This window comes from Chanodichthys erythropterus, chromosome 5 (genome assembly GCF_024489055.1).
Source record: "Chanodichthys erythropterus isolate Z2021 chromosome 5, ASM2448905v1, whole genome shotgun sequence".
In the NCBI taxonomy this organism is placed as follows: domain Eukaryota; kingdom Metazoa; phylum Chordata; class Actinopteri; order Cypriniformes; family Xenocyprididae; genus Chanodichthys; species Chanodichthys erythropterus.
In genome coordinates, this window is record NC_090225.1 from 37,978,533 (window position 1) to 37,994,356 (window position 15,824).

The 15,824-nt window shown below is 37.6% G+C and overlaps 2 protein-coding genes across 5 annotated transcripts in view; one reads left to right on the forward strand and one right to left on the reverse strand.

Annotated features, from left to right (window-relative positions):
- Positions 1-4,876, reverse strand: part of angpt2a (angiopoietin 2a) — a 66,730-nt gene extending 61,854 nt beyond the window's left edge. For all 4 annotated transcript variants that reach the window (XM_067385553.1, XM_067385552.1, XM_067385550.1 and 1 more), the window contains exon 1: positions 4,562-4,876. In XM_067385553.1, coding sequence (XP_067241654.1) covers positions 4,562-4,837 — 276 coding nt within the window. In that variant the 5' untranslated portion in view covers positions 4,838-4,876. The remainder of the gene's footprint in view (positions 1-4,561) is intronic.
- LOC137019898 (microcephalin-like) overlaps positions 1-15,824 on the forward strand; it is a 157,992-nt gene that overhangs the window by 85,630 nt on the left and 56,538 nt on the right. The window lies entirely within an intron of this gene.

Here is a 15,824-nt window from a genome sequence, read left to right on the forward strand (position 1 = left end):
ATTCTGAGATATAAAGTCGCAATTGCGAGTTATAAAGTCAGAATTTTTACTTTTTTCCTCTGAATTAACTGATGGTCAGTATCTCTGTCTGTAACAGTGCATCCAATGATAGCCGTGCTGCAGTGAAGTCTGAAGCTGTTGGTGTATAAAATGTGCCACTTCAGCTTTGTCTGATTTATTGCGCCTCCACCACAGCTGATTCTTCTTATTATGATTATTATTATATTGTTATTATTGTGCAAAATTCATTAGTGTATCCATTCTGTTAAAAACAACTTTTATTGTCCAAATACCTCGACTGTAATTTGCAGAATTGCATGATTCTACCCTTGAGTTGTAAAGTTAATGAAACATAATAGGTATTGGTTGTTTTAGTATTAAGCCCACTAGATGGCAGTAAAAGCTGTTTTTTCTCCTTGAAACGCTGTGTACAAGGTTACCGTGGAAACATTCTATATGTATATTCCTGCATAATGCATATGTCCGGAGACTAATCTTTATGTGTCTCCTCCAGTAAAATCAATATTTCTTTATTGGTAAATCGCCGCTAAAAATAATCCTTTATGATGTCCTCTATTTTATGTATAAAAATAACAAAGCAGCAATCCTGATGGTCTATTTAATGTATAATAATAACAAAGCAGTAATCCTGATGGTCAGTCGCAATGAAAGGAAACACAAGCAAAGTAAGAACTGTGAGAAATAACGTTTCACAGTAGTGAGAAAAAGTCAGAATTCTGAGAAATAAAGTCGCAATTGCGAGAAATATAGTCAGAATTCGGACTTTTTATCACGCAATTGCGACTTTATATCTCAGAATTCTGACTTTATAACTCGCAATTGCGACTTCATATCTCAGAATTCTGACTTTATATCACGCAATTGCGACTTTATATTTCAGAATTCTGACTTTTTATCACGCAATTGCGACTTTATATTTCAGAATTCTGACTTTTTATCACGCAATTGCGACTTTTTATCTCAGAATTCTGACTTTATAACTCGCAATTCTGAGATAAAAAGTCGCAATTAATCTTTTTTTTTGTGTGTTTTTTTTTTTTTTTTTTTTTTTTTTTTTTGTGGCGGAAACGGGCTTCCATAGGTCTCACATTGGCCTCAAAGTAGTATTTTTAAATTTTGAGGATGATTTCACAAAAATAGGTTCCTGTAAGCTATCACGGCATGTTCCCAAAATTGCCACTAGGGTGCTGTAAAATGCCAATTGGTATTCTATTTAGAATTTATTATTATGAATATCAGCTTTGGGTCACATCACCATACAGCTGTCCCCCCCCCCCTTTTAAAATGGCTGCTACGCCCCTGATTGCACTATCTTTGTCTAATGCCTTGACATTTCAGAACTATAAATTAAGCCATGGGATGAACTTGTATTGTCAAATCTTAAGTGGACGCACCTCAAAGGCACTTACTGCGCTGGCTCCAAAACTCAGCTTTATGTTCGAGCGCACTACGAGATCTGTCTCTAATGGACTTTTGCCTGTACCGGCCTTTAGGAACTGCAATGGACAGACGTCTTTTTTTCATGTGCTTACTAAAGCCTGGAATGAGATCCCACAGCACATCAGAACTGTAACATCAATAAGTCTATTTAAAATAACATTTGCTCGCCATCTAATGGACAGGTACATCTGTGACCACTGAGGTGGCTCCATGGTCTCCCCCTAATGCTTTTTCTCTTGGTTTGTGTGTGTTTTTTGTTGTTTTGTCTTGGAGTTTGTTGTGTGTGTGGTATTTATGTTCTGCAGAGCAGGAACCTGCTGAAAAACAGTTTTTATACTGAGTCAGGCCCGATTTGTTTTTAATCTTTTCCTGCTTAAAAAAATACAAATAAAATAAATGTTCACTGAGTATGTTCACATTTAGTCTAGAACTACAATAAGCATCTGTAACACAGTTCGTAAATGTGGGAAGGAGGAGGCGGGAACCTGCGAACATTCAACAAAAGTTTAATTCAAAATAAACAAAGAACAAAACGAAAGTAATTCCAAAAGGCTCTTCCTCACGGTGGCATGCGGTGGCACTGGACACACGGTGGACGGCCCGATCCTCGACCGCCTCCTGGCGGCCGGCGATGGCTCCTCCGGCTGAGGGCAGCCGGCAGCGAGTCCCCCGTCCCCTGCTCCTCCCCTTCATGGCGGACAGCAGCAGGCTCCGGCCCACGGTGGACGGTGGCGACTCCTCCGCTCCCTCCTGGACGGCAGCCACCCCAGCTAGTCCCAGGAGCATGGCATCCGGGTCTCCGTCCCACCTTTCACTAGGCTCCAGCACCACCACCTCGGGCAGCCTCTTGTGGTCTTCCCACTCCCGCGCTGCCTGAACTCCGCAGCACCGCGATCCCCCTCAGCAGCGAGGGCTCTTCGACAGCATGTCCCTCCTTCCTCCCGGGTTTCGGTACCAATGTAACACAGTTCGTAAATGTGGGAAGAAGGAGGCGGGAACCAGCGAACGTTCAACAAAAATTTAATTCAAAATAAACAAAGAACATAACGAAAGTAATGCCGGCAGACCCTCGCGGACGTCTGCCGGCCACACAAACATAATAAAACATAAAATAAAGTCCAGGCCTGGTCCTCTCTCGTCCTTCACTGACGTTGCTCCTCCTTTTATGCCTCCGGAGCTCCTCCGTGATAGACTCGAGGTCAGCGCGACTCGCAGGTGATGCTCATTATCACTCGCGCCGCTCCCTCACGGCTCTCGCCCGCCCTGCTCGTCACAGCATGTTTACACACAATGTCTCTACACTTACTCCCGATTTCTCTCAACATGACAGTAGAGCTGTCAGTCAATAAATGGGAAAACAAAGTAACTTGCCTTACTTATTTGAAAAAGTAACTCAGATATTTTGTTGTAAATTTAAAACTAATGCATTACTTTACTAGCAGTTACTTGGAAGAGGTTATCTGATTATGTAACTCGAGTTACTTGTAATGCGTTACCAACACTGATCTCCACAATGTTGAGTGCACATCCATGTATTTTCTCTTTCCTGTTTTGAGTTCCTGAAACAAGCCAAGACTCAAACAGGATGGAAATGATGAGTGACAGGTTTCATCCTCATTGCAAACATTTGTAAATGCTAAGATGAAGAGGGGGAAAAAAATGTAGTGAATTAGCTATTTGAACAATTGGTTGAATGAATGAATGAATGAATGAATGAATGAATGAATGAATGAATGAATGAATGAATGAATGAATGAATGAATGAATGAATGAATGAATGAATGAATGAATGAATGACCACATTAAGTCAGTGACTTGCAGCCACCTATTGGTGGATTTAGTTTTGTTTTAAGTATCATTTAATATTGATTTTTTTCAGAAACACTGCAATCATGTTAACAAATATGGCTCATTTGTTAACATTAGTTAATATATTATCTAACATGAACTAACCATGAGCAATAAATTTGTTACTGTATTTGTTAATCTTTTTAACGTTAATTAATAAAAATACAGCTGTTCATAGTCTGTTTACGTTACTTCAGTGCATTAAATAATGTTAACAAATACAACTCTTGAATTTAATAATGTATTAGTAAATGTTGAAATTAACAAAGATTAATAAATGCTGTATAGGTGCAGTTTATTTTTAATTAACTAATGTTGTTAACTATTGAACCTTATTGTAAAGTGTTACAAAATGTTCATATATCCTGAGACAAACTGAACAATAACACTTTACAACAAGCACATCAAACAAACACTAAGTATTAACTAATGTTAACAAACACAACTTTGGATTTATGTTGAAATTACCATTGACTAAGATTAATAAATTCTGTAGAAGTATTGTTCATTGTTAGTTCATGTTAACTAAAGATATTAACTAATGAAACCTTATTGTAAAGTGTTACCAACTGAGCTAACTCTTCCTTGCCTTACTGATGGCATTGAAAGGAATGACGTTCATTCCTTTAAACTAAGCATTCATTGCTGTTTCCTGGTTTTTAGCTGCTTGACTGAACTGATTACATTGTTCCATTGTGAGAAAAGCACACTGAAGTCATACAGTTCTCTGGCTTAAGTCTTGGTTTGAGTTTGCTTGGCAGGAGTTTGATTCTAACACTTTCTCCCCTCCCCCAGAGGTCTCTCTTGACATCATATTTGGGTCTGAACCATGGTACATTTGCGTCAACGTGTGTACCATAACGAGTACAAGCCGAAACATACCTGCAAAAATTTACAAGCATAAATCAGCACTTGCATTTGTCTGCCATGAATGCCTTTCAAGGGATGCAAAGCAGATATACAGTAAATTGTTTTTATTAAGTGTTACCGGTGGCATGCAAATATGCAAATACATCATGAGTAAAGATTCACTTCCCCAAGTTAAGATAGTTCCTTTCATACCAACTGCAAACCATACTCCATACCACCTTTTTAAGTGGAATCAGGTGAATTTCACATTTAAGTTTAGAAAACTACTTTCACAGTAACAAAACAAACCTAACTCTAAAATTAAACCCAAAAAAGTGTCCTAAAATATAAGCAAATTATCTTTGAAAACCACATCTATTTATGTACTTTTTTCTCCTTGTACCTTTTGCAGCCATTGTGTGTTGTTCTCCATGATGGTCTCTAGTTGTTCCAGTCTTTGGACTGAGCTGTCGTAGTCAACCAGGTCATCTCGCTGCACTTGGTTGGTGTAAGTGCTTGAAGGACCTTCACAGTTCTGTGGTTCTGGCAGCAGAAAAGTGTAGGTGCATGGTCCGTTTTGGATCTGGTACTGCTTCTTTCCTGTTGCATCTGAATTGGTCGTAAATGCTTCCCCAGCACTAAGGCAATAAATTAGAAATAGTATGCCGATGTTCAGCATATTTGTTCTGAAAATATGTAATACTACTTCTATCTAAGTAAATATCTTTGTTTCTCTCTTATTAGAGGGAGGATGTTTGAGAATGAAGACTCTTAGTCTCTACATCCAGTTGATTTTCCTTTTCCAGGATTGTGCTCGCACTCATTTATATGCCATCAAGAGTAGGAGGAGGAGACAGGGTCACGAAGCACTCGTACAGTGTCATTTGCTCACAGGCTGATTGTACTCATCCCTCATCATTCTAGCAGGCTGTTTTCTTAATCAAGTCCTTTGTGAAGGACTGAGACTTCTCCCATGACCCATGGCCTCTAATTGAGGAGTGCTGCTTGGAAAAAGGAGGATAAAGAGCTTTCCAGCCAGACTCTGAAGCTCTTAAGTTCTCCCTCTTGCCTGTATCTGCTGCTCCAATGAAAGCCAATACAGTGGTTCTGGTTGGTGGCAGAGGACGGGGATGCAATGGTTTTATTTGTGTTTTTCTTAGAGGCTGCAGCTGGAGAAAAAAAGCTACTCAGGATGCAGCTGTATAATTCAAGTAATGCAACTTCAGCAGTGCCCAAGTCACACCAGATGACCACATGTCCAGATGTGTTTTTTTTTTTTTTTTTTGCTTTGCTTTTGTCCTTCCACATTCTCTTCTTCAAAGCACTGGTCCCCTTGAATGTTTGAAGAGAGATAAAGAGAGGATCTTTCAGTTGTCACTCACACTATAATTTCAAGACCATCATTTCCTGTCCTAAATCTTGAGAACAGTGGGGTCCAAAAGTCTGAGAATTTTGTCACAGAAAACTTGAAGCACATTTTTAGGTTTTTGAAAAATGTGTAAAATCTCCTCATAAAATTTATTAAAAATTCTAATATTGTTAGTTTTTCATGTTAACTTGTTACTCAAAATGATATGTTGGTAATATGCTGAAAGATGGAAAGCTGCTTGTTTATAAAAGTATTTGGCTTTCACTAAGATGACATTTGTAAAAACTCTTACCATGTAATTTTAAAATTATTTCTGATCACCATTAATGCAGCTGCTAAAAATATTAAAGGAGTTAGTTCAACCAAAAATTAAAATTGTCATTTAATTACTGGTTTGTAAAATTACATACAGTCTACATTAGTATTGGACCTTGAAAAAATAAAATATTATTAGGCAAGTCCATAAGAGCACTTCCTCATTTCATATGATCACAATATATATTGGCCTGAAAAGCTGACATGGAGGAAGAGGAAGGCAGGTGTTGTGGGAGGAAATAATTCCGCTCAGAGGATGTTTTGTCTTTTAACCCCTAGGGTGTCTCCTCTGCTTGGATATTATGTCCTTGTCGTCACTTCCATTAACACCAAAAAGAACACTGCTTTATGATGACCATCAAAGCTTTTATTTGGTGTAGAGTGCATCACACACTCTTAAAAGAAGAGGTTCTATATTGAACAGGGGTTCTCAACGCTGGCCCTTGAGGTCCACTTTCCAGCAGAGTTTTGCTCCAACTTTAATCAAACACACCCTGAACAAACTAATCAATAACTTTCAGGATTGCTGTAAAGATATAGATATGTGATTTTGATAAGGGTTGGACCTAAACTCCAACATGAAATAATTTTATAGTAATAATTTGATTTACAGCTCATAAACAATTTTTATATAGAAAAATTTGAAATGACCCATTAAACATGAAAGTATTATGCAATTATGCATAAAACCTTTTTGGCATAAAGGGCTGTTTAAAATTAAGTCAAGAACTCTATAGCTGCATTCGAATGCTCAGGCATCGGACAATGAATGATTTTGGACAGACTTCTAAGGAAGCATGTCAGTTTAATGATCTACAACTAAATTGCACAAACTTTAAAGGTAACTAAACAAATATTTAATTACTACAATATTAAATCTTGAAATTGCATTATAAGGGGCAAAAGTTGTTAAAACAAATTACTGCAAAGGATGCATCTATGCTGCCCTCAAAAATTGGTCAGATGAAGGTTAGGACATTGGATTAGGACATACCTTGGTGCCTTTCTACAGCCGTATCCTGTCTCGGAGACAGCATTTTACAGTCAGACACAGCGTATATAGAACCCCTTTGAACCTGTTTTTCCAAGTGTACAGTTCTCACTAGAAATGCATCCAAACTTTTGACAAATTAATGTATTAAATGTCAGACCTGTGTATGTATTTGAAGGGGAATATCATAAGGAATGGAATTTTCATTATTTTAAGCTTAAGCTTACATACTGTGTACTTAAACACTTTATCATGTTTCCCAGCCCTGTTCGTGGAGGAACACCAACACTTCACATTTTCAAACTCAGGTCAGTTAAGGGATACATCCAAAATGTGCACTGTTGGTGTGTCTCCGGGAACAGAGACGGTGAGAGTAAAATGTGAGAAATTAAATCCTGTAGATCCCTCTGAATGATCACAGTACTAATAACTTTGCTGCATGTTGCCAGTGGCTCTACTGTTTTGTACCTAGTAGAAATTCCTATTTTTCTTTCATTTTTATTAAATACTTAATTTGGACAATGTGATAATGCTTTCATCTACCAGTAACTCATTGCCAGTTGTTTTTTTAACCCTTTAAAATCAGCACACAGAAAATGCAAAGACAGGCCGGCCATCGCTCAGGTGCAGGGTCTGAATCATTTTTCCGCATTACATGTGTGGGACGTCTCCTGTTTGTTTTAGTCATTTAATGTCACAAGGAAGTTGCAGGAGGAAGGAAATTACACAATGACCTTCTTTTTCGTAAACAGAGTTTGCAACATGCAAAAGTCCATTTTATTCTGACGAGAGAGTTTGTGATTTACAAGTTTTGTGAGGCTATTTTTTCCTTTCATGACACTAGTCACCTGCTCACATTGTGAAAAACATTTTTAAATAAAACATTAATATGGAAACTCCATTTAACCCTTTGATGCATCAATTATTAAAGGGTTAGTTCACCTAAAAATGAAATTTCTGTCATTAAGTACTCACCATGTCATTCCAAACCTGCAAGACCTTCATTCATCTTCGGAACACAACTTAAGATATTTTTGATAATTTGAGAGGGTTTTTTTGTCTCCCATATCTTACCACATTCAAGGTCCAGGACATTGTTAAAATAGTCAACGTGTCTAGTCAGAATGCCGACAATACAAAGCCTGCTTTGTATTGGCCAGCTCTGCGTCAGCATCACAAGCATGGTGCTCACATGAACAGCGTCGGCCAATACTGAGCCGTCGTTTGGACGTAAACACCAGCTCTGCACTACGTTCACTGTGTCAACTGCGTAAGAGACTGACAGGGAAGAGGAAAAATTTAATAAAATCATAATTTTTGTGGCTTCATAACATTGTTGAACCACTGTAGTCACGTTGACTATTTTAACAATGACCTTACTGCATCTCTTGACCTTCAATCTGGCAAATTCGTTGCTTTCTATAGGAGATGAAAAACCTCTCGGATTTCATCAAAAATATCTTCATTTGTGCTCCGAAGACGAATAAAGGTCTTGTGGATTTGGAATGACATGAGAGTGAGTAATTTAACTTTTGGGTGAACTAACCCTTTAAAACAACTTAAACAAAATCTTAAAGAAAAAGTCGTGCAACCCCTACTTGTACAAGTGTGACAGGGCAACTGCAGTTTTATTTATGACAGCATAGGGTGAGTGTACCTATTAAGTCCACCAAAATCTAAGTTTAAGTGTTTTTTCGTAGATAATGACATGGTTTATAAGAAAATCATTTGTTAAAATGCAAGATTTTTCTCTCATTTGAAAATGTATTAATTAGTTGATGTACATTTTAGAATATAAAATTAAGATATTTTATAAATAATGTCAGAAGTCTGGCATTGGCTTAATTGGTACTTTGGCACCATTTAAGCCCACATGTGTTCCAGATAAGCCCATCATGATTGATTCACAAAATATACAAATTTATTGATTTTAAAGCAATAAAACATTGATATATTTATTCAGTGACAGGGAAGTATTAAAAAAATAATAATTTTACTAATGTTTGATTAGAGCCCTGGGTGGGATGGGTAGGTGTTAATGGCTGGGGGTCCAGATCGGTGGTCTGGAGCCTTATGTTGGCTTGACTCTGGAATTGTAGCTGGAGTCAAGCTAGAAGTTTGACCAAGTGTATCTCTGGAAAAAAAAGCCAAGTTGGGGCTCCATACTCCCGGCATTGGGGGCCCACTGGGTGACTCCTCCATGCCTCGGAGTGGGTCCTGAGTTATGCCTATTCAAAGCTGGACAGGAAGTGGCAATATATTGGAACCGGACAGTCTCAGGCGCTCGCTACTGTGGGGAAAGGTGGGTCTGGGACCTCTCCATGCCCGGAGTCTCGAGCCTTAACCCCTCTTGGCTCCTGAGTTATGCCCGGTTATACACAAGGAACTTAAGGACAAAACAGGCTCTATCTCAATTTAATTAATGTGTAAATTATAGGTCTATCTAAATATAGTTGTAAATTAAGGTAGTAAGTAAGGTAAAAGCACACAAAGAAATGTTATCATTAAGACTTTCACTAAAAGTTAAAAGTAAAAGTTTGTAATAAGAGGATTCCTTATGTGTTATTTTTATGAAAATAATTTGTTCTACAAAACAATGTATGATGTATTTATTTTGTAAATTAATGTAAAATGAACAGGGTTGGGAAGGTTACTTTTAGAATGTATTTCACTACAGATTACAAAATACATGCTTTAAAAAGTAATCTGTAACGTATTTCGTTACATTACTCAAGTTTAGTAACTTAATCTAAATACTTTGGAATACTTTGAAATACTTAACATAAAGGACCATATTAACTTGATGTTTTGTTTACAAGTTTACAACCTGTAAATAAAAATGACCTCTACCCACCAGGATTTGGTTTTCCACTAAATTCTATTTTTAACATCAGTTACAAAATGTATATCTGCAATTTATTATACATAACCTATGTGTTGGTAAAGCATTTCAATATCTTGATAAACAAATTAAGAAAATGTTTCTTTTAACATCACATCCGTATATAAAATACTATTGATATATCATTCCTAAATTATATTTTTATATTTGTAAAGATGTGCATCAGAGGAATTACAAAATATTAAATAACAATAAAATATTGTTAATAATATAGGTTGTTTTATAGGTGTATAGAGTTGAGATTGACAATTACCAATTGTAAAAGCGCTATATAAATAAATTTGACTTGACTTGACTAGATGACACAGTGGTTTAAATTTTATTAACAAAGATTGTTTGTAACATTTAGAATGATTATAAAAAAAAAAAAAAAAAAATGTGAAATGATCTACCCAATAGCACCCAATAACTGGATTTTTATCACAATCCCAACAAAGATATTATGCACATGAGCATGATCAGTTGTTTTTCATTTAAATTATTGTATAATTTCAAGATTAACCGCAAAAACAGCCTGGTCTGACTAGCTTTGTGAAATTATGCTACATAAGACACCTGCATGAAATGCAAATTCACTCTCTGACAGTAGGTGGCGCTTATGGAACAGCAGTGATATAGCGTTTCCATGGTTACCACTATACACAAAGCAGGAGATAAGAGGAAAAGCCATCAAAACGTTTCTGACAACAGTTCCCTTCATCTCATATCAACCCCAATTTAATATTTATATTATTCTTCCTATATTTGAACAGTGAGCTTGTGCATGGTGCAGTATTTTCTCTGCTGGCGCATCTGTTCTCATTGTGTCCGTATTCAGCGTATGCCCATGTTAACGTCCTGTTGACAGGCTTAGTAAATATTTCCTGAAATTTTGGGAAATTATTACAAAGCTGTTTGTTTGCAAGCCCGGAATAAAGATCAAAACAAAGCTAAAAAACTTTTGGATTCATGACCAGTGGACTACTGCATCTCTATTTTTGATCATGAACTCGAGTACGCGCCATATACCTAAACATTTTTAATTTATTATTACGATTTAAAGTTTGTCTGTGAAGTACACCAAGAAATTGGCTTTATAAAACATTATTTAACGCATGATTAAGTGGATGTTAATTCTATGAGGATTTTGTGTTATTTTTCAAAGACCTAATAAATTCTTATAAATATTAACCATAGGCTAATGATAACCAACCATACAAAGCTCAACGTACGAGTAAATAAGGAAAATAACATTTTTAAAGAACAAGAACAGCTTAGGCCTACCTCAAGATGCTTTTTCAGATTAGATGTTGAATCCTGAAGCTGACGTTTTGTTGCAGATAGACATAGCTTGCATTGCACTACGATGTTACTGTACGTCCTTCTTCATGTTTATAAGTAAAACTGTCTTTGAATTTCCACTAGAGAAATGCATTATGTCCTGTTTTCCCGTTCATTTTTTGTGTGCGATCTCATGTCTCATGCCTCGTTGGTTAAAAATCCTCAAACAGCTTACGTTAATAACCTATTAAATGAAACAAATGACATAAAAAATCAAAGTAATCCCTTTGGTAATCTAAAATACTTTTTGAATGTAACTGTAATTTGATTACCATCTATTTAAAATGTAACTGTAACGAAATAGTTACTCAAATTTTGTATTTTAAATACGTAACGTCGTTACATGTCCCCAGCCCTGAAAATGAATCACAAAAGATTTATTGTTTGTAGATTACATGCTTAATTCTTTTGCAGGCTATTTTTTAGTAAGGCTAATGGTTTGACCTTGAGATTAGCTTTTTGCGCAAGCTAATAAAACGTATCTTTCTATTTAAAGGAAAATGATATAAAATGATAAAGTACTATTTGTTCTAGGGGTGTAAAGGTTCTCGGTAACAAAAATCGAACCTTACCGTTCTCCACCCATGGTTTGGCACGCACTTGCACCATGGTGCAGACAAAACGGTCACTCTTTGTAAGGAGGACAAATTCACAGAAAAATTGTCAACATGCCCGTTTTAGCAAATATCCTAACAAGCAAACATAGTCGGTTATGTCTTAAGTGAACGTAAACAGTACACATGCTGAAAAACTGCATGTGTAACAGTATGTACTGGATCATGCATTATGTTAAAGAGAAAATAATACTAATATTCCTGCTGGCTCTGTTTTTAAAGTTAATCAGACAATAAATGACACAGAAATCACTCATCCCTAAAACCGTAATAAAAACCGAACCATGAGTAATTTGTTACATCCCTAATTTGTTCATACACAAAAAACAATAGATTTATCTCTTATTTAACATATCAATGTACTCTCCAAAGAAATGGCTGAACATTGCAGAAATGTTGATTTCTGAGGCGCTCTGCAACAACAACTTTTTTGGGTGCTTTTGTGTGAGGTCCCCTGAGACAGCACGCACATGAGGGGGGGTAACTCAACAATGCCAAATGTGATTGGTATGCAATAAAAAATGTCAGGAAAGTAACAAATCACTGGATTGGTTAAAATAATAAGCAGCATAAAACATGATTTTCTCTTTTTTCATTTGACTTCAGAGTTAAAAGTTAGCTTAAAGGGTGCATAGGCTTAATGGGTACACATAAGCTTAATGGGTACACTCACCCTTCTTAAAAAATACTTCTTGAATGTCTACCACTGTTGCAACATCCAAAAATACATCAACTATCCCTTTAAAGTTCCTTTTTCCTCCCAAATAATATAATTCCCAATGGTTTTTTTTTCCAAAATGATGTATTTTTAGATGAGTTACACATCTGTCCACTGCAGCAGCAGTGGTAGATGTTCAAGTACTACTTTTTAAAGTATGCCCTGTCACAATCGTTCAAGCATAGGGGTTGCACGACTACTGATTTCTCCTCGTCGATTACACCGTGCCTACACTGGACGCATCAAGTCGACCGTTGCAAATCCATTTGCCCTTCCTATGAGAGGTATCGCGAGTAGGGGTGGGCTAAAAAATCGATCCATCGATGCATCACGATTCTCCCTCCAACGATTCTGGATCGATTCTGAGCTTAGTTTTTAACTAGATGCACAGTGATGCTGTGTGTGCTTAAGAAACACCAGTATTCTTTTTGCTTCCAAATTCTCACACTCATACACCACTCGAACCTTCCGTAAAATAATCTTTCATAAACTTATGAAAGGTTGAAGCGAATTACAAGGACATTCACGGGCTTTGTTGCAGACGTGCGCCTTGTTTGATGTTACACTTGCAGTGTGCGGTCTCGCCCATCGGGATTTTCCTTACAAATGCTCTACGAAGTCATCATTTATGTGTGCAGTGGACTTATATATTTAAAATATGAACCCCACTAACAGAAGGCTGCTTTCAATTTCAAATGCTGACGCGCACTTTGTTTGAAAAGTGCTTGCGCATGTGGCTGTGTGCGACTCCACTTGGGTAAAGTTGGTTTTATATTATATTCACATATTAACATATATCAGCAAACATAACAGAAGCTCAGCCAAACCTGCTTGAAGCGTGTGAACAAACCTCTTGCCGAAGCTCAAATGTACTGCACAACCGACGAGAACCTCACTGGTTCTTGCATGTCAAGCAAACATGCTTGAGTGTCTGTTTACCACAACTGATGTGCGAGTTGATGAATGTTTATATGTGAAAATAAGCATAGATTCAATCGGTTCATTATATAAAGTGATCGTGTCTCTTCGGAAAATTTGGACTAAACCACTCAATTCATATGGATTACTTTTAGGATCTCTTTATGTACTTTATATAGTGTCAAACTATCAGTTTGCATAGCTGTCTTTGGAGGGACAGAAAGCTGATGGCAAAAAAAGCCATCGTGAGCACCCTTCTGAATCATAAAATGCAAAATGGAACAGCCTGTGGAACATGGGTATGCTTGGTTGAAAGCCTACTAGATTACACATCAGTAATTAGTGCACCATTTGGGACAAGGCAGATGGCATATTGAGAAGATACTCATATAGAATTCCCTCTAATTTAATTAAATCTTCCCCCTCCACTGTAAATCTCTCAACAGGATGAGATCACGCTTGTTCATCTGGTATAAAAAAAAACATGTTGATGTTACTTTTTAGGGCCCGAGCACCGATGGTGTGAGGACCCTATTGGAATTGCTCAGCCAATTAGGGCCCAAGCGAAAATTCGCGCAGGGCCCTCTTGTTCTTCTAAGGATTATTATTTTTAGGGCCCAAGCGAAAATTCGCGCAGGGCCCTCTTGTTCTTCTAAGGATTATTAGGGCCCAAGCGAAAATTCGCGCAGGGCCCTCTTGTTCTTCTAAGGATTATTAGGGCCCAAGCGAAAATTCGCGCAGGGCCCTCTTGTTCTTCTAAGGATTATTAGGGCCCAAGCGAATTAAGCGCGCAGGGCCCTCTTGTTCTTCTAAGGATTATTATTATTAGGGCCCAAGCGAAAATTCGCGCAGGGCCCTCTTGTTCTTCTAAGGATTATTATTAGGGCCCAAGCGAAAATTCGCGCAGGGCCCTCTTGTTCTTCTAAGGATTATTAGGGCCCAAGCGAAAATTCGCGCAGGGCCCTCTTGTTCTTCTAAGGATTATTAGGGCCCAAGCGAATTAAGCGCGCAGGGCCCTCTTGTTCTTCTAAGGATTATTATTATTTTTTTTAGGGCCCAAGCGAAAATTCGCGCAGGGCCCTCTTGTTCTTCTAAGGATTATTATTATTTTTTTTATTTATTTTTTTTTTTTTCCGTCTTCCGGGGCTTTTTGGGGGCCTTAACATGCTCAAAAACTCTTGAAAATTGGCACACACATTGGAATCCGCGGCCATTAGGACGCCGGAGAGGCTGGTACCCGGGCGTGGCAGGGGGGCTCGACAGCGCCCCCTTGAAAAAAGTCTGAAAATTTGGTCCATATATTAAACATGCTTGCACGTATTAGTATGAAACTCGGTACACATATAGACCTCATCGGGCCGAACAACTTTCGCGCTCTAAGTTAATCGCCACGCCAACAGGAAGTCAGCTATTAAGGGTTGTTTGAAAAACGCATGCTCTGGAATTTGATATACTCCTCCTAGACGATTAATCCGATCGCCACCAAACTCGGTCAGCATGAAGTCAAGACACTGATGATTAAAAATTGCCAGGGGATTTTTGATATCTCGAACGGTTTGGCCGTGGCGAGGCAACAAATTTATGGCGAGAAAAAGGAAACAGGAAATGTGTTATAACGTCTTAATACATATATTGATCTTTATGAAACTTCACGAGTGTGTTCGTTATAGGAGTCTGATCACATGGATGTGACTATTGTGAGTCAAAGTTATAGCGCCACCAACTGGCAGCAGGAAGTGTATCACTTTTTGAAATGTTTTGAGATCACCCTCTTATTTTTACCTGATTTGCTTCAAACTTCATCAGTGTAATGTCAATACACAGCAGATGTAGACCTATGACAGGATTTTTGATATTTGAAATATTGTTGCCATGGCAACAGGTCAAACTGTAATAATATTCTTGAGTGTTTTTGAGGCTCTTAACATGCTTCAAATTGCATGAAACTCGACACACACATCAATATTGTCAACCAGTAGACATGGACAAAGCCATAGAAATGGGCGTGGTGGAGGGGCTCAGTAGCGCCACCTTTTGACAAAAGTGGGGGGTTAGTTTTTCCTACAGTCACCAAACTCGGTACACATATTATTCTCATCAAGCCGGACAATTTTCTAATTTACATTCATTAGCTCCGACCAACAGGAAGTCAGCTATTTTGGTTTGAATGTTAATTTTTTGAAAAAACAGGCTATGAATTTTATACTACTACTCCTACAGGGTTTATCCAATTTACACCAAGCTTTTTTTAACTTGTTGCGAACACATTGAAGTTGTTTAATTGCAAACGGATTTTGGATATCTCAAACGGTTTGGCCGTGGCGAGGCAACGAATTTATGGCGAGAAAAGGGAAACAGGAAATGTGTTATAACTTCTGCATACATTGATTGATGTTTATGAAACTTCAGGAGTGTGTTGGTTGTAGTAGTCTGATCACATGGATGTAACTATTGTGAGTCAAAGTTATAGCGCCACCAAATGGCAGCAAGAAGTGTATCACTTTTAAAATGCTTTGAGA